This window comes from Fundulus heteroclitus, unplaced genomic scaffold (genome assembly GCF_011125445.2).
Source record: "Fundulus heteroclitus isolate FHET01 unplaced genomic scaffold, MU-UCD_Fhet_4.1 scaffold_218, whole genome shotgun sequence".
Lineage (NCBI taxonomy): Eukaryota > Metazoa > Chordata > Actinopteri > Cyprinodontiformes > Fundulidae > Fundulus > Fundulus heteroclitus.
This window is the reverse complement of record NW_023396630.1, coordinates 129,779-149,541: the sequence shown is the minus strand read 5'-3', so window position 1 is coordinate 149,541 and position 19,763 is coordinate 129,779. Positions and strand designations below refer to the sequence as shown.

At 42.7% G+C, this 19,763-nt stretch overlaps 1 protein-coding gene across 9 annotated transcripts in view; it reads left to right on the top strand.

Moving 5' to 3' along the window:
* fgfr2 (fibroblast growth factor receptor 2) overlaps window positions 1-16,449 on the top strand; it is a 68,165-nt gene extending 51,716 nt beyond the window's left edge. For 5 of the 9 annotated variants that reach the window (XM_036129786.1, XM_036129785.1, XM_036129784.1 and 2 more), the window contains 7 exons: window positions 1,186-1,296; window positions 3,046-3,236; window positions 3,819-3,941; window positions 6,139-6,209; window positions 11,050-11,187; window positions 12,320-12,425; window positions 14,800-14,964. In XM_036129786.1, coding sequence (XP_035985679.1) covers window positions 1,186-1,296; window positions 3,046-3,236; window positions 3,819-3,941; window positions 6,139-6,209; window positions 11,050-11,187; window positions 12,320-12,425; window positions 14,800-14,964 — 905 coding nt within the window. Of the gene's footprint in view, window positions 1-1,185; window positions 1,297-3,045; window positions 3,237-3,818; window positions 3,942-6,138; window positions 6,210-11,049; window positions 11,188-12,319; window positions 12,426-14,799 lie in introns of all 9 variants that reach the window. The other 4 variants (XM_036129783.1, XM_036129782.1, XM_036129781.1 and 1 more) reach the window with 1 other exon arrangement.
* The last annotated feature ends 3,314 nt before the right edge of the window (window positions 16,450-19,763 follow it).

The following is a 19,763-nucleotide window of genomic DNA, read 5'->3' as shown; positions in this document are numbered from 1 at the left end:
TATCGGTGTCTATTTGTTGGTACCCGCCGATACCGATACCACTATTTTAGTGCTGGATCGGAGCCCCGTCCGATACTGGTATCGGTATCGGTGCAACACTAGTGCAAAGGCATGAAAAAGTGAAAGGGCAAATTGACCAACACTGACAGCCACAGTCACAAGAAAGAAAGACAAACATTTAAAGAAAGTCACTTGGCTTCCATGTAATGATTGTGCAATCAGAAATATTTTCAAAGATCCAGATTTCAGCCAGCTGACTAGCAGTGTGAAGCAGTATGTGGGGGAGGGGCAGCACTGCCTCATGCTTTGCCCCATATAGTAAACTCAGCTCGTCTTGTCGTTCTTTAAAAGTTTCTTGGTGCCCATGCGTACTCTCTTCCTGCTGCACCATCGACGTCTCACATCTGAGCGGAGATCAGACCCCTGGGATGCGATTTCCTCTGCGTCGGCCTGTGTTGTTCGTGACAGGAGCGCGACTCTCCAGCCGACTCGTGTTGCAGCGGGGGGGGTTCAGCAAAGGTGCAAGGCGGAGCCCGAGGCTGGCGTTATTATTCGTTATTGGTGCCTGCTGACAGACGGCTCGGGGAAGGCGGGCCGGATAGGCGAGGGTTGGGGGGCGGTTGCATACCTGACCCCCAAAGCAGCAGTCGGGTAGAGCTCAGCCAGCATCCACACAATGAGGCGAGTCACGTTAAGAGCGCCGCTGTGATTAATGAAAGCAGGAGGGGGGGGGTCAGCCTGGTTTGGGGTTGCAGAGCACAGTAAGATTAGATAGAGCAGAGGTCCTGTATGCCTTCCTTGACCGTAGAATCCTTTTAACAGTGAGTCCAGTTACTGTAATGGTGCAGAAGACTGCAAGCAATGCCGTCTCGACTAGCGGAGCGTGTTGCAAAATTCCACTGACTTCAGCAGTTGTACAATAAATGGATCCTGTAGTGTAGATAATGTATTTTTTCCCCCCTCTTCTCCCTTCTTCTGGCTCTGAAAGCCCGCGTACTGTATGTGAGGAGCTGTAACTTTAGCCGCCCCCGGCCTAATCGCTAGCACCGTCCGCACGAGTTTCTGTGGAACCGGACAGACCCGTAGTTTGAAGCCGATCGGACAACGAGAGACGGGAGCTCGCCGGGCTCCGTTTTTGCTGATGTATTTCCAGACAACCTTCAGTGTAGCCTTCTCTGTTGTTAGATGATGCCACCGAGAAGGACCTCTCTGACCTGGTGTCAGAGATGGAAATGATGAAGATGATCGGCAGACACAAGAACATCATTAACCTCTTGGGAGCCTGCACGCAAGACGGTGAGAGAAGCAACCTTTTGTTTTTATGCACAATGCCTTGCCAATTAATTCCCCTTTAGCTCCTCAACGTTTTGTTAATTACATGCAGAAACTGCGTTGTATTTCATTGGGCTGTTATTTGATATCCCAACACAAAGCAGTGCATAACGGGGAAGTGGGAGGAACATTATACATGGTTTTAAAAAAAATTTTACAAAGAAAAATCTGAAAAATGTGTTGTGCTTTTTATTTGGCCCCTCTGAATCGGTCCTTTGGAGTCCCAGCGTTTAGATAATTAGACCTGCATGGGTTTTAGGGTTATGTTTCTGCCAGAGTGACAGTGAACATGAAATTTCATGTCCTGCTATCGATTCGCAAATAGATTAAGGTCTAGACCAGGGGTCTGCAACCTGTGGCTCTTAAAAACTTAGACCAAAAATACGAGAGGAAATAATTGGTCAATGTTTCTAAATGTAAAGGTAATTTAAAATTGCTAGATTAAGGATGCATTTAGTTCTGGAATATATGCATAACATTTCCAGAAGGAAAGAAACTATTGGTGTATGGAATATATTTACTATAGCTAAATTAAGTATCTTCTTGTCAATAGGTTGCAAACGACTTGCTTTTTAATCATTTTGATGCCGTTTGCTATAAAATTCAAATGTCCAATTCAAGAAAATGCATCAAACCTGAAACATAAAAATACTGTTGGTTAAATAATAATAACTGTTGATCTTTAATTTAAAAAAAAATGAAACAAATTTCATATAATATACTATAAAAACAAGCTTTTGTTTCGAACAGAGGTGTAACTTTTGTGGCTCTAAACAAAATTTGTTAAGCTGGAACGTGGGTAAAAATGGCTCTGCGGGTTACAAAGGTTGCTGACCCCTGGTCTAGACTTTGACTAGGTCATTCTAACACATGAACTATTAAGACTAATTAATTGAATTTTGACTAATTTTGATTATTATTCAGAGGTAGCAGTGTCTCAACACAGCCTTTTAAATAAATGGTAAAAGCCATGAATTATTTTCCTTGCACTTTGTGTTGGTCTACCACATAAAAATCCCAGTAAAAAAATTTGACTGTCAACAAGTTCAGTGAAGGTAAATAACTTTTTTTTTAATTCACTGCACAACTATTATTTACAAGCTTGAAAAGAACGTTCTTAACTTATTCTAAAAAAAGACTAGTATTAAAACCACGTCAGACTGTGGGGGACAAAAAGCCAACTAAAAGTTAATTTGGTGTTGTTTGAGTACGTGGAGTAAACCTGTCTTTGTTCGACCTCTGCAACCCTTATTGTATAAGTGGGAAAAAGGAGGAGAGTGTGGCCACACTGCAAAAACTGATCTAAAAATAAGTAAAATGTTCTTAAAGTTAGTGTAATTATCCTTGATTTGAGCAGGTAAATAAGATGATTTGCCAATGGAACAAGATTTTTGCACTTAAAATAGTAACAACTCATCTCCATCATCCTATTTCAAGGATGTCTAATTATCTTATGTTAGGGGTCAAAATACTCATTCCATTGGCAAATAATCGTATTTACCTGCTCAAATCAAGGACAAATACACTAACTTTAAGAACATTTTACTTATTTTTAGATCCGTTTTTGCAGTGCATCCCCAGGCATCGGACAGTCTTAATGCGTTGAGAAACCCAAAGTTCAAGTCTTTTCTGAATTTTGTTCACTTTCTATCCAAGGAAATATTCCAGGATAGTGTTTAACCACCTGTTTCTTGTGCCTCGGGCCTTCTACAGGTCCCCTGTATGTGATAGTGGAGTATGCCTCCAAGGGCAACCTCAGAGAGTACCTCAGAGCCCGCCGGCCCCCCGGCATGGAGTACTCCTACGACGTCGCCCGGGTCTCCGACGAACAGCTCACTTTCAAAGATCTCGTCTCCTGCACTTATCAGGTGGCGCGAGGCATGGAGTACCTCGCCTCCCAGAAGGTAAGAGGAGGACACGGCCGGGCACACAGAACGCCCCGCTTTCACGCCGGCCTTCCAGCCCGCTGGCTGCTCAGATCCGTCTTGGTGCCAGTAATCAGCACTTAGAGGCTTTAACGACATCATCCGGAAAAGGTTCTGCGTCGGGAGGCTTGTTTGTGCGTCACTGTGGGAACACGGCCCTCTGAAAAAACGCTCCTCATACCCCCTGCCCCAATCCCTGTATTGTCTCCCGTCGCGCGACAAAAGCCCCTCTGTGCCGAAAAGAATTGTCAGGTTCTCACAATGGGGCTGCAGCCATGTTGGCCAAATGCAGCCTCACGCTCGCTCTCACTGGAGGAATGTGAAAGTCTGACACGCACACATACTTTGGTCTATGCGTGGCATCTTTATACGTCCAGACACGCTGATACGACCGGCCGTACAGTACGCGTCTCCTACGTCTGCTGTACCTCGCAGAACGTCCTAACGGCTTCTCCAAATAGTCATAGACCTGACCTAACCCCCTCCTCTGCGTTTTCTTTCTTTCCCCACTCTGACCTTGCCATTACCTCATTTTTTGCTCCACTCTTTCCCCCCCCCCAGTGCATACACAGAGACCTGGCAGCCAGGAACGTCCTGGTCACGGAGAGTAACGTCATGAAGATCGCCGACTTCGGCCTGGCCAGGGACGTCCACAACATCGACTACTACAAAAAGACCACCAATGTAAGTCCTCGCGACGTGGCTGCTCGCGCACCCAAAGGGTTTGGGTTGTTCGGTTATGGAGAGCTTTTTGCAAATGGTGTGAAATCAGCTCTCATGGTTTAGGCTTTTCTCTAGTGCCCCCCCCCCCCTTCCCTTCGTCTCTCTGCTTCCCTCCTTCCCTCCGCTGGTGTCTTGGCAGAAGCGGCAGGTTCCCAGGCAGGCCGTGAATGTAGGGCTTCTCCAGACCCCAATGCCCGGTTTACCCCCTTCAGTCTCTTGTTCTTTTAGTTTCATCAACATTTATACAATTAGCCCCGAAAAGAGACACGGGAGAGAGGGAGAGGGCGGGGGGGGGGGGGGGGGGGGGGAGAGGGAACAGACTAAACATTACTGACATCTCCATAGCGGCCCAGCGGTGTCTGTCTTTCCCACCGCAGAACAGCGCCTGCCTGCACATCCTCATTTAATATGCATGACTGCCTTTTCATTGCATGCACCATCATGCTGAGAACTAGCTGACAGCCATGACAATGTTCGATGATGATGATGGTGATGATGATGATGATGATGGAGGTGAGCGCTGGGACAAAAACCCATGCTCTTCGGTTCGGACTGAGCCATCAGTTTTCATTTTTTATTCTTTAGTGTCACAAAATGAAACCATTCATAGAAACTTTTTTTTTTCCCGCCGTTATATAAACAATCTATATTGTGCCTTGCAAAAATAATTCACACCGTTTGACCCTTTATCACATTTTCTCATCTCATAACCACAGACCTTGGTTGTGTTTCGTTGAAACTGTACGGGATAACGCGTCACAAATAAAAACGTGAAAATGGGCATATGTGTTCAACCCCTATTAACCTGACACCCCTAATTTAAATGTAACTAAAAGCTTTGAGAAGTTAATTGCCAAACAGAGCCGGCTGTTCTGTGAAGGCCTCAGAGGTTTCTTAGAGAACATAGGAGAGGGAACGTCATCATGAAGACAAATGGACGCGGCAGACAGGACAGGGAGACGGCTGTGGAGACGTTTAAAGATGGGCTGAGTTACAAAACCATATAGTTCTGAGCCTTAATCAGTGAGGCAAACCAAAAGGCCTGTGGTAACTGTGGAGGAGCTGCAGAGACCTACAGCTCAGGTGTGTTGGCAGGTGAATTGTTAGTTATGCACGCCACAGATCTGGCCTTTTACGGAAGAGTGGCAAGAAGAAATCGATTTTTAACGACTTTTTATAGGATGTTTGGATCTTTGTCATTTGCAGCAATTAGGGGAGCCAGCAAGCATCTCAAAAAAGGGAGCTCTGGTCAGATGGGATCAAAAATGAACCTCTGATTCTACATGCAGAAGTGTGAAACACGGTGGTGGCGTCATCATGCTGTGGGGATGCGTCTCTTTTAGAGGGACAGGGAAGCTGGAGCTAGATGCAGGACAAACTCAGTTAGACGCAGCAGAAGGGCAGAGGCTTATCTTCCTACGGGACAATGAACCCCTCCTAATTCCTTAGCCATGCATTGCAGCCAGAGCATATTCTTCTGTTAAAGTAGACATAAATCTAACTGAGAATGTGTGGCAAGATTTGAAAGTTGAAGTTCGCAGATGTTCTCCATCCAACCTGAGCGTTTTGAAAACCGTTTTTTTCTTAATTCCCTGTTACCATTTTGCACAAATATGCGCTGGTCTGTCACCCAACATCCTGATAAAATAGACTGACCTTTGTGGCTGTGACAAAATGTATGATATCTTTTTGATGTGAACGATAACAAAGCTTTTCATATAAGGGCGTAAGGCGATGAACTCTCTAAAGAGCAATTTTCTCTGTTTTGAATTAAATTAGTCAGCAAAGCTCAGGAGGTGAAGTTTACCATTAAGGTAATGCATACTTTGACCTTGCCAAGAATGCTTGGCCTCTCGGCCTGTTTTAACGGCACACAGAGATAAACTCTCCTTTATCCACGACCCTGTTTATCGCCTCTGTTGCTTAAACAACATAAACGCTCCTTTGGGAATTCCCTGCCCAGACAGTCTCTTAATCCCAAGGTGCCTCTCGCGTTTCGGTTTTTATCTCTATTTTTTTTTTTGTTTTTAACTGGATGAAGGCAGTGAATAATTTAGAAGATGCTGATGAGGCCAGAAACAAGGAGTCCAGGGGTTGCTGATGGGTATTTTTTTTTGTGTTATTTACCCCCCCGTCTCCTGTGTGTTTGTGTTTTCAGGGTCGTCTCCCGGTTAAATGGATGGCTCCGGAGGCGCTCTTCGACCGGGTCTACACCCACCAGAGTGATGTGTGAGTATTAACAGAGTTAGTGTGGCGGCTGCCATTGCTGCCCCTTGTTTGTGCAATCGGATTTAAGCAAGGTGAAGTTTCCTTTTTTTTTTTTTTTTTTTGGTGCTGTCTTGGATTTTTGGGAGGGGGTTCAGGGTAGTTGGGCGTGATTGGCTGTAGGGGTCCAGCGCTGGCCAGTCGGTGGCAAAAGTGAGGATTTCACGCTAGAGTTGTAGCCAATGCCGTGTTACTAATCTGACTGTCTTCAAAGAGGCTGGAAGGAACCCCAAGCCCACCAGAACCCCCCCCCCCCTCAGCTTCTCCGGCTCAGCTCGGAAGTCTCCCCACCTTTTCGGGCCTCAGCCCAAGTCTGAGAGCAACAGTGCAGCAGGGCCTAGGTCGCCTCCCCCCCCCCCGTTCGCTCTCTCTTCTCCTCATTCAGCAAAACGTTACACATGCCGACGCTCATCGTATTTTTTTGGACCGGCTCCACGGTTCGAAATGACTCCTCCTCTCCCCCCCCTTTCATCCCGGCGTTTCTTATTTTCTTTCATCTGGAATGTGAGCCGTTGACCCGTCCTCCGTCTCTTCCCCGTTTTTTTATTTAAGATCAAGAGCGCTCGTTCTAAAAACAGAACAAAGCCAGAGCATCCCTCTATTTTTGGTGTTTGAGCCTCATGCGTCCTGACAGCGTTGTTTGAAGTTTCTTCTCCAGACACTGGCGGCAGGAAAAAGCGCTTGTGGCAATTAGATAAATGCCTCGCATGCTGACCCTCACGAAAGCATTTTTTATTTATTTTTTATTTTTTTCTGCTGCGTGCCTTTGAGCCAGACACCGGTAGCGCACAAAACGTCCCAGTTAACTCAAAGAACTGGGTTTCAGTCTGTGTCGCTGCATGTTTTTTTTTTTTTTTTTCGTGTGCAGATGAAAAATCAAATCAAATAAAACAATCTGTGTACAGACACCATGTCCTTCATGTTCCACGGCGCAGCACCAATCGATAACACAGGAGAGCTCAGGAGAAAGGCAGTGTGTGTGTGTGTGTGTGTGTGTGTGTGTGTGTGTGTGTGTGTGTGTGTGTGTGTGTGTGTGTCGCCTCAGTCCTCTGCACTGGCTCACCACTAATTACCATCCATCGCTCACTTTTAGTAATTGGCTTTTTGTGCGTGTGGGAGAGGAGGCGGAGCTGCATCAAACATCACAAGGCGCAGGCGATCTATACATGACATCAGATTAAATGAATACATGAATTGCAACAACCCCCCCCCCCCCCCCCCCACCCTCCCTCTGTGGCTGTAACAAACGAGCTCAGAGGAGCGGCTCTGGAGCGTGAAGGTGTGAGTGGAGAAAACCAGACTTCAGGTTTAGCTTCAGTATATACTTACTGGAGATTCACCGGTCAGAGTTTCATCGGACAATTTCCGACCGCAGTTTTCTTTTTGTAGAGGCTAGAATCCATTTTACTACAATAAAGTATTTAAAATATCTGTATTAGTTTAAAGAAGTTACTATTTATTAGGGCTGGGCACTGTTGTTTTTAGGTCGAATGCCGATGCACTATTTCTATCTTGATGTGTTTTATTTCCAGAAAGTAGATATAAAAAGGCATCTCTGAATCCAATGTTTATTCCAAATGTCTCACAGGCACATTTTTTAACAAACAGCAATAGATAAATATGAGAAACGGTTGAAAAATAACCTACTGGAAAACATAAAAGTATAATTGTAATGCAAAATTGTTTATCTTGATATAGAAAAAATATAGTCTCATCTTTTATCTCTTTTTTTTTGAATATTGATGTTTTTAAAATCTGGATATATTGCCCAGTCCTACTATTTATGTGTGGAGAAAGGTGATATCCTCCCGTGTGAGTTGCTGTGAAACTGATTGGCCCGATGAAGGCGGCACGCTGAAACTTGTTTGTCAGCTAAAAACATTGTTTCCTGCTACTTCAAGCGTCGCGGGAGTCTTCACCTCCCAGATCTTTGACCCTCCCTTTGCACCATGGCAGTCGGTGAAGTTGTGGCAGAAACTATTGGATCTTAAAATTTACAAAGTCAACTTATTCCAGGGCAAAAAAAATGCATTGAATACTCAAAAGGAAAAAAATAGAGCCAGCAGCTGCAAACCTGTCAGCCTTCCTGTTATCCACTGAAGTATTTTAAAACCTTTATGTTTCCTCTGACTGTATTTCTAAAAACCTCCCTAGAGGTGAAAATAGCCACTTTAAGCGTTCTTTCTTTTGTTAACTTCCACACTAAAGAGCTTTACATTTAGCATGAGTTGTTAGAATGAGGGTTTTTAGGCTCAGATTCCTGATCTGAACAATTTTTTTGTGTGTTTCTCACTAAATCTCAAGGCTTATTAACCCAAGAATTGGCTAAATCTGATGCCTAAGTGCATCAATAACCAAAGCAGTATTATAATGTATGGGATGGTTTGAATTTTTTCTCCACTGATATTTCTTTTTGTACCACAGTGATATTGAAAATGGCTAACTTTGAGTCTTCATCCTTCATAAGCAGCTTGTAGTTAATGCAGTCTTTTAGCTGCTCTGCTATGGTACGTTTTACTCACCGAAAAACAAAGACAACTACAAACTTTCAACTGACTCTTGTCTTGGTCGGGCCAGTCGAGCTGTAAATTAGATTTTGGGTTCCAGTCACCAAGCTCTTAAAGTGATACAATCTACATAACAGGGTTTTATCATTCACATCTACGTAGCTTTTAGGCAGTGATCAGAAAGTCCTGCAGGAGAAACATGTGGTGTCACATTAGGACTTGAATGTAGGCCTGTGCGATTTTGCCAAAAATCTAAATTACGATATATTTCAACCCCAATTGCGATTTAATTTGGCCTTTTCTCAGCAATAACCACAAGCAACAAAAATGTCCTGTAGATACAGATGCTTGTAAACAAGAACTATTTAAGATAGGAAATGTAACTGTTTTTGTTAATCGGAATATTATTATTCAAGAGAACAGCTTTTAATTGAGTTGGACATCAATCCTTGTTGCACATAAAGTGAAACCAACAAACAAGTCTACACTGCAAAAAGGGAACTAAAAGTAAGTAAACTTTTCGTGAAATCAGTGTATTTTTCCTTGATTTGAGCAGCTAAATAAGACTATTTGCCAATGGAATGAGTTTTCTTACCCCTAAAATAAGGTTATTAGCTATTCTGCACTTGAAATAAGATGATGGAGATGAATTGTTATATTTTTAAGTGCAAAAGTTTAATTCCATTGGCAAATAGTCAATTTAGTTGAAAATTTTACTTATTTTTAGTTCCCTTTTTGCAGTGTATGCATTAAACAGTTTGACCGCTGCTTAATGCTATGGTGAGATTCCTGAAAGTTTCTGATACACTGCAAAAACGGATCTAAAAATTAGTAAAATGTTCTTAAAATCTGTGTATTTGTCCTTGATTTGAGCAGGTAAATAAGATTATTTGCCAATGCAATGAGTATTTTGACCCCTAAAATAAGATAATTAGACATCCTGCACTTGAAATAAGACGATGGAGATGAGTTGTTCCTATTTTTTAAGTGCAAAAATCTTATTCCATTGGCAAATCATCTTGTTTACCTGCTCAAATCAACGACAAATACACTCATTTTAAGAACATTTTACTTACTTTAAGTTCCGTTTTTGCAGTGTAAAACAGTATGATTATATAAACTCTAAAACAGATAAAAAAAAAAATGAGATTATCTCACTGCTACAACTATCTTCCCTTCCATGTGGAGGTAAACCCTCTTTAAACACATTACCGACACCTAAAGGGTGCGTCTGATCCATTAAATGTTACGTAGCCAAAAATTGCAGACCTCTGCGATTTGGAAATTGCGTTTTTTTTTTTTTTTTTAATTGCGATCATACCTCAAATGTGATCAATGGTCCAGAACTACTTGAATGTGGCGAGATATGGATGACTCCTCTGTTCTAACCTTGTTTACACAGAGGCATTCATTAATTAGATGACTTGTATAAACATAATCTCCGCTTGTAGCTGGCTGGGACACATAAGTGCTCTGCTCTCCACTAAGGCAGAAGGCCAGGTCAGCTAAGTAGCCCCCCCATGAGTTTGCGTGTTTATTTTTGAACGTCACGGCTGCTTGCAGGTGGACACCATCTCGCACGGCTAAACAAGCTGACAAGCGCTGAGCGATGGCCGCAAAGTGACACGGAGAGGAGAGACGAGAGTGTCAACAGGGGCCGAGATGCAACCGGCTGATAGAGGGCAGAACAGACCTGGTCGGCTGCTTGTGTAAACAGATAAAAGGAACGATAAATGAAGACTTTTCTCGTTGGCCCACTCCTGTGCTCAGCATGCGCGCACGTTTCGAGGTTTCAGGTCGGCACCGACGAGGAAGCCGTCGGAGGAAGAGTTAAAGTTTGAGATTGGAGCTTAACAACAGGAAGTCGAAGGCGAGGAAGCGGTTAATAATTAGTAGTCGCCACCTCCGCCTCTGGATGTCTTTTGTTGATTATTTCTCTTTTGTCTGCCGTGGGTGGTCCGGTGTTTGCTTTGGTTTGGTGCGGCTGGACAATGCCGGGCTCTGTAAGCAGCCAGCTGGGCACAAAAGCCGTCATTGAGATCAGAGCCGAGCGGCGCTGCCAGCGGCTTTGCGCCACAAGTCACCGGATGACAGAAAGTGGGCATCGACGCCGCTGATGTTACTGTGTTGTGTTTCCTCTATCCATTAATCACTGGACACGATGGGGGGATTATCAGCCAAGTGGTCCTAATGCTCCCGTACACTGAAGGTTTCCGATCAGATTTGCATAAAAAGCTCACCTTTCCTGGTCTCCCCTGCAACTGAAGCGTGTATATTTGTTGCTTTTGCCCACTTAGGTGGTCTTTTGGGGTGCTGATGTGGGAAATCTTCACCCTTGGGGGCTCACCCTACCCTGGCATTCCTGTAGAAGAGCTCTTCAAGCTGCTCAAAGAGGGACATCGCATGGACAAGCCTGGAAACTGCACCAATGAGCTGTAAGTTTGGCCCTTTTCTCCAAAACTCAGTCCGTATTCTGAATTAGCGATAGCTGCTCCATCGGGACCCCACAAGATCCTGGTTTTTACAAGATAAATGCCTCCGGGAATCTGTAGCCATGCTGTCAGGGGTGTGTAGCGCTGTGATTGTCTGGCATCAGTGTCCTTATTCTGAACGAGGCCTCAAGTGACGAGACAAAGGCAGAGCACACGGGGAAAAATGGCAGACGAGTCAGATATTAGTATTCTTGTCTTATTACAGTAAGTTAAAAAAAATTAATACCCTTTAAACCTTTTAACGAGTAAAATTTCAAGAAAACGTAAGTAAAATTTTCTTGAAATTAGGGTATTTATCCTTGATTTGAGCAGCTAAATTACATTAATTTGGCCTTTTCTCAGCATTAACCACAAGCAACAAAAATGTCCTGTAGATACAGATGTTTGTAAACAAGAACTATTTAAAATAGGAAATGTAACTGTTTTTGTTAATCAGGATATTATTATTCAAGAGAATAGCTTTTAATTGAGTTGGACATCAATCCTTGTTGCACATAAAGTGAAACCAACAAACAAGTCTACACTGCAAAAAGGGAACTAAAAGTAAGTAAACTTTTCTTGAAATAAGTGTATTTTTCCTTGATTTGAGCAGCTAAATAAGACTATTTGCCAATGGAATTAGTATTTTTTACCCCAAAAACAGGATAATTAGATATCCTGCACTCGAAATAAGATGATGGAGATGAATTGTTTCTATTTTAAGTGCAAAAAGCCAGTTTCATTGGCAAATAATCTTATTTTCCCCTCTCAAATCAAAGTAAAATACACTAATTTCAAGAACATTTTACTCATTTTTAGTTCCCCTTTTTGTAGTGTTTGAGGATTTTATGTGGTAGACCAGCACAAAGTGTGTAACTGCACATATGATTATAAAACTAGTGCACAGTTGTGGAAATATACACCGCTTTCCAAATGTTTACCCCCCACTTACTCTGATACCTTAATATTAGTCAGAACCCCCCCCCACCCCGTGTGTGTGATCTAAGAATCAGATGCTTTGGCATGTGGACCGTGTGGTAGCGGCGTTACCGTCTCCGTTGTCCACTCCTCGTTTAAACTGTGTCTCCTCTGGCAGGTACATGATGATGAAAGACTGCTGGCACGCCCTCCCTTCCCAGAGACCCACCTTCAAGCAGCTAGTGGAGGATCTGGATCGAATCCTCACCCTGAACACTAACGAGGTGGGTCTGGCGGAGGTTTTTTTCTCCCACACCTCTCCAAAACCTTTTCCCAGGGAGCGCATGCCCGTTCTCTTTGGGTGGTCAGAAGTCATGCCTCATATAGCTTCCTTGCAAATAAGCGTTTGATTGCAATAAAACAGCCAAAACGCGATAGACGCAGGGGCGCACCAACGTTCGGCGGAGCATTGCCAGAAGGTTTATGGAGCCTGGTTGACGCGAGGCCAGTTCGGTGCTGAGAAATAAGTCGATGATCCGATGATCCGATCCGTGCTGAGCGAAGCTGCTCCGGTCCAGTCGTCACATCCGTGCCTCTTTCGCTGTTTTCCATTCCCCTCTTTGTCTCCTTAAAAAGAGGCCACCAATAGAAAGCTGTCAAGACACGTCTGCTCTGGAGTTGGACCCTCGTGTATTTATGCCAAAAAAAAAAAAAATCCCCAACTTTGAGTTTGAACTTTTGAAATGTAATAAAGCTCCCTTTTCTTGCCCCTTTTCCTCCTCCCCCCCCCCCTCCCTTTCCTTCACCCCAAACCGCTGGCAGATGTGGAGATCTTTAGTAATATGAGCCTTTTCGTGTTGAGCTGGGAAAATGGAAGCCAGTGCTCATTTTCAACAAAACCCAAAGTACTCTTCATCCACACAACTAGACCCAGAAACAGCCATTAAAGTCAAGGAGAAAGAGAGAGAGGGGGGGGGGGGGGGTGAGAGGGCCTCAGCAGACACAAACATCTTCTCAAAAGTGGACAGAGTCAAAAATTAATAACAGGATTTCTTGAGGTTTTCATCTTTCCTTTTTCATGGCGGTTAGCTGAGCCCTGCCAGCTTCTTGATTTTTTTTCTTCCTCCAAACCATCTCCTATTGTTTATGTCAAGCGTTTCAGAGCCAGATTCCAGATCTGTTATGACTGAATGTATGACGGAGGATGCAGCAAAAGCGGCCAGTAAATTGGCGCCAGTTTTCAGCAGAATTCATACCATTGAAATGTTCTCTGTTACCTCTCCTTTTTGTTACGACCACAAGCGTCAACGCGTTCCTGTACGTCCCTTCTGATCGACTAATAGTGAAGGAGATGGGGGGGGGGGGGGTTGTCAGCCGTGGTTTACAAATACGAAATAGAAAAATGTTGCATGCATTTGTATTCAGCCTCTCTGAGTTAAGTCAAAACATCTTTCGCTGCTATTTCAGCGTTCGGCGTGTGCCTCAACCAGTGCATCTGGTCCCATTCTTCTTTGCAAAATAGCTTAAGCTCAATAAGATTAGACATAGACCATCTATGAACATGGATTTTCAAGTTGGATTTAGATGTTTTGGACTTTGACTAGGCCACTTTTAACGCCTGTATAGGCAATCAATAGCATCGCATTTCTTCTGCAGGGTCTGGAAACGTAAGCTTTAGCTTCGGAAACTGACCCAGATACCCATATTAGGTCTTGATCTTTATTTATGAAATAAATGTTCGTTCCATCATGGCTTCTTAATATGTACTTTATTTTATTCTTTTATTCATTAATTCAGTCAGAAAGACATTTAATACTAGCCTTTCTTGTAAAAAATACTGGCAATAATTCGGCTCCTGACACTTAAAATAAAATGCTTTTTTAGGTAATTAGTTAATTAAATCATAAGATTCTTGGTTGTTATTTACTACCAGCTCCTTTGTCATAGAAACATGTGTATTTAAAATTGGTATTTTTGGCAATTAGCATGATTCTGCCGCCACCAGTTTTTGACAGTAATGTTTGGGGGTGTGTGCGGTGCTGTGATTAAGGGATTCTGGTACACGTAGTTTTCACTGTCTGGTCCTGGACGTGTTCGCCCCGCTTCAGTAAATGACTAACAGTCCCTTTGGCTGCTTCTTGTCCATTCGCTCTCCCGGTCCTGCCCGTCGGTTCAGACGGCTGGCCGTGTCTCTGTTGGCTCACAGTCGTTTCCACATAAACTCCCAGTTTTGTTCCCAACATCTAAACCCCCGTGTTAAAAAAGTGTTCTGCTGTGCGATCGGGTCAACTTTCCTTTCTCTTCAGCTCTGCAGGACCAGACAGCAGTCCAACATTCAATTTATTACCTATTATTTCTACAAATATTTTCATACAGTATCCAGCTGAAGATTATTTCTCCGCTCTATTTTATGAATCCTCCCAGGCATGATTTGGTATGGTTCAGATAAATATCATTATAAAGGTGATACTGTGATACCCGCCCCCACCCCTTTTTCCAAGCCTCCTCTGGAAAGTCCCATGTCTCGTTGACCGGGTTTCAGCTCTTGATTTATTTTCTCCTGTTTTGCTCTTGATCTTTTGCCACTTTTTTTCGTGTCTAAAGGGTCGATGTTTCCTTTCTAACGCTCTCTTTTTTCTCCCGGATCTGCGTCCCCAGGAATATCTGGACCTGTGTGCTCCCACGGAGCAGTATTCCCCCAGCTTCCCCGACACTCGCAGCTCCTGCTCCTCCGGCGACGACTCCGTGTTTTCCCACGACCCCTTGCCGGACGAGCCCTGCCTCCCCAAGTACCAGCACGTCAACGGGAACGTCAAGAGATGAGCCCCCCCCTCTCCCTCCCCCCCACCGGCTCGGATCCCGTTCTCCCCTCACCCCGAGCCGACTTTTGGCCCGACCCGACCTCATAAAGTCGCCGGACGCGCGTAGCACAGACACCTTCTCTGAAACGGACCCTAAAGCAGGGGACTCGCACTGCCACACAGAACACTGGAGGTCTTAAAGAAGGGGGCGGAGCTTGTTCCGGCGGCTCCGTGTCGCCCCGACCGAACGTACGGACGTTCCCCCGAGGCCTCCTCTTCCTCGCTCGTGTAAACACACAGCCCTTTTTTTTTCTCGTCCTTTTGGTTCTCATCTTCCGTACCCGGAAGCTGCGAAGGGGCTACTTGTTCGTCGATCCGGTCGCAGTGGCTGGCGTTCCAAGACTTGTTTACTCCTGGAGGAATGTACGGACCGATACGAACTGCAAAATAAACAGAGGAAGAGGACAACGTGACACTAGCAGACAAATAGGAAAACAGACTGGCAGATGGAGCGCCGACTAACAGAACGGGAATATGATGGGAGCAGATATAGAAACTTTCTCTCCTGTTTATTTTGTAATATTGGTCTTTTTCCAGTTCTGATAAACCTCCCTGATTTTGCTGGAGACGGAATCCACAGTGTAATGTAAAGTGCTGGCTATATTTGTAAATATATTCAAATATGTATAAAAAAATATATTATATATTTACTATGAATTATTTTTTGTATGGACTTGGAAACAACCCCCACCTCCAACGCCCTGCTTCCATTTTCTAAGCAGGCTATGCTGACAGATGTCTCCTCGCACACACTCTGCTAAACACACACACACACACACACTTTCTCAGTAACACAAACGAGTATTGGCTTTCAGGGACTACAGTAGCGTGTTAATTTATTGAGTTAAGTATTTTAAAAAGTGAATCGAAAAAAGAACAAAAAAAAACAACAACAACAACAACAACAGGATGGGTGAAATTATTTGCATTAATGCTGATGATATGGAATAATCCGTTAAATTTATGGTAATTTAAGAATAATCCTTCAGCAGTTAACAGAAAGTTTCTATTTTTAGATGTTTGGAGAAATCCAGATTTTGTAAGTTTTATACATGAATGTGAATATTAAGTTAAAAAAAATTTGAAAAACTGTACATTTTATAGTCATCTAATCCTTCTCTTATTTAGATATTGATGCAATTTCTACCCAGTTTATTTTTTTTTCGTTTTAGCAACGGTTTAGGAAATTAAATACTTTGGATATTTATATATAAGTAAAAGACATAATAATTTAGAAATTTCTACTGGCAATCTGCTTTATCATTAGGAATGAAGATGAGCTCAAATTTCCCAGAACAGAATTTAAATCCGAAAAAAAGTATTAAATCAAATGTTTTTTTTGGTTTTTTTTTGTTTGTTTTTGTTTTCTACTGGACCAACATTAAGATGCTGTTTTGCAGATGTTCCTGCTGCATTCGCAAAAAAATAAATGTCGAAAAAAAAAAAACCTGCCTGTGCCTATATCTCATGCAATGACTCGCTGTGTTTGAGTTTGTTTCACCTTTTTTCCAGCAATAAAAACCTCCGTAACGCTTAGAGGTGCATAAAAATCATGGTTCAATTCCTCCAGGACCCTCAAGTAAATAAAAACTCATGAACTGTACCAAACTATTAGCATTCTCATGTTCATATTAGCTAGACGATAGCCTGGATGAGTTTCAATAATCCTTGGTGCCAATATAAAGGGAAACATACAACAAATATAATTCTTTATCTGTAATTTTTCAGTCTCGCACAACTTTTAACATTTGATCAGACGGAACTGTAATATTTCAAAATTTAAACTGATTCTAGAGGCAGTTTTTGATGATGATCAGTTTTTGATTTGGGCGACATGGCTCACCACTCGGGGCGCCATTCTGTCCAGGAGAAGCGTGAGCATGTGGGAAATCAGTTGTCCTTAATGGGTTTTCTGTTGGTTTTGCTCGTTTATTCACTGGGGATTGGTCACCCTGATGTGTTGTGCGCACTATCAGCTGCGTACTAAAATGTAGCCACAATGCTGAAAGCAGGTATTTTAAAAAATGCCCTCTGATTTTGCGCTAAATGGAAGGATCTTCCAAAATTGTTTCATAAAGGAGATAGCTACACGTTTAACTCCTCCCAGCCAGTAGGTGGCACACTCGCGCTTGTCCGCTCTCGTTCCAACCTGGATTGTACTGTTTGCCCGTCGGTTGCCAGGTCCTTTGGTTGGCATTAGCAAATATTTAACTTACCAGTCCAGAAGGAAAGCAGGAAACTCCACATGCCTTCTGAGTCCCTTTGCTTACCGCATTTTTCAGACAATAAGGCGCACTTAAAATCGTCAAATTTTCTCAAAAATGTATGGTGCGCCTTATAACCCGCTTTATGATTACCGTAATTACTGACTGATTTTATGTGGTACAATGCGCTCAAACATCTCTCACAATGTGTACATACGACTTTGGTTAGCAACGAAGCCGCTCCGCTTAATGGATATTCAGAGCATTATGGTGCACTGTGTTACTACCTGATTGGACTCCTGAGGTGTCTACAAGACTGCCTGACTGTAATGTCTAAACTAGAAGAGCATTCATGTAAGGCAGCCTGCGCCGGAGTACGCGTTAGCAACAATAAATTAATTCAATATAAAGTTAAGTTTTTTTGGCTTTATGTTAGAAGCAGGGCAGTGTAGTCCAGCTCCTCTGTCATTCTAACAGAGACGGATAGCTCTCCCTTTCAGGAGAGAGCTGGGTATGGGGGAGGGGTGGAGTGATTTTACACACTTGGGAAAAATATTTAAGGCGGCGTATAATCCGGTGCAGTTTTTGGTCCGAAAAATACGGTACTTGAGTCGGCACCAATGCTCAAAAGCTTGATGTTTACCTTCGTTTTGCTTCTTTTTTTGGTCCGCTTGAATCTTAGAAATGTAACCCATAGAAGAAGCCATCTCTCAGCGGAGCTACTACGATCTGGCAACAACTGAACTTCGCTTCACAACTTCAGCGTACTATTACTATTGGAGCAGAATCCTTTTGTGTCGATGTTGGCATTGTAACCAGAAGTAAATATTTATATATTTTGGAACGTTAAAATGTATAAAACAATTATCTAAATACTATATATTAAATTTTCAAAAATTCATAATTTTTTTTCTGCACCACTCTAGACGTTCTGTAGATGTATTATTTTTAAAGAATTAATCTTTTGGATGAAAAAGTTGTTGCTATGACCTTTAATACGCTGACTGCCTTGGAGAATCTCCAGTTTAAAATCCACCTACATTGGTCAAACCTGAAGGATAGTAATCCACACTAAACACATTCCTTAAAGCACAGCCAGGTAAACCATGTGAAATAATGACATTATAAATATTTTTATTTGTCTTTGATCATTTTTATGTACGCTCTTTCAGATTAAGACTTTTCTTGGTTTAACTGAAATGAAGACACCAAATGTATGACTTTAGATTGTTTAATACAACGCTTTGGCTTCATGCAACCTGTTTGTGTCTCTGGAACCACAAGAAAGTGCTTTTTAAAAAGATTTTCCTCTTCTTTTTTGATTGGCACTACCATTGATTTAGAGAAATGTTAATAATCAAGGTCATTTAGGGTGCCATTTATATCAGAACCGCCACTGAATAGTAAGACCAAAAACCAAAAACGATGCACATTTTTGGCATTTTGGGTCACAAACCTTTACTTTGACATAAGTTGATGGACATAAAATTCTCAGAGCTATAAACTGCTGTTTAGAAGGTACAGATAGTTATGTAGGCCATGTTAACTTAGAGCCTACAAAACTCATATTGGTGTCATTTTTAATTTTCCTTCACATTCCTCTTTTGAATATTTTAGTATTTTTGAATGCTTCAGGCAGCTTTAGCTTCATAGCAGTTTACGTTCAGGCAATGCAGCTTCAACCTAATAAGTGAGTTTTATGCAGAACAAGCTACACCAGTATTTCCTCGACCCCATTTTCTTTCCACTGTAGTCACTGTAGTTTTTATAAACTAAGGGCATACACGTTTTCTGTTCTACCTGTTCGCAGAGTTATGCTCTGAAGGTTCTGCATATGCGAAGGTTTTAAACCAGGGTTCCTTCTGTACATGTGTAAGCTGAACCAGCTGAACCGTTTTATTTTTCTGTTTTACTCTCTAGGAAGTTGGACAAATCTGTGGAGGAGCTGTAAGGGAACACATTCGGTTTTTTTCTCTAGCCCTAAAAAAAAAATAAAAATCACCTTCAGATGCCCCAAATGGAAAACAAGACTGCAAAGCTCAGCACAGTTGCAGAGTAAATCGGGTTAAATTAGTTGCTTAATCCATGGCATGCAGTCAAAGCAATTCAGTTAATGAAAAGGGAAACTTGTAATTGTAACGATAGTCCTGCTTTGCGTCTCAGTCTGTCGTACACTGATCAGCCAAAAAGGGTTCGTTAGCCTTCCTGATATGTTCACAGATGGCCTAATCCATTCCCTATCAGGACAGATTTAATTCAGCGGAGCGAGGGGCCGATTTACCTGATTTGATCTAAGTTAATCACAGCAGATCTGCTATTGAGTTTTCATTAGCAGCGGTAAATATGGCCGCCCCCTGTTTAAGTGGCTGGTTATCCCCCTTGAAGTTTGTCACGATGTGGATCACGTTTTGGCTGATTTTGAGAGGTTGAGCTCACGCTTAAAACAATGTTTTCAGCTTAGACAAAAGCGGCACGTTGTACATAAACACACATATCATGTATCATAATAGATGTAGGCCCATTTGGAAAATTCGCCCAAAATTTTCATGTTAAAAAC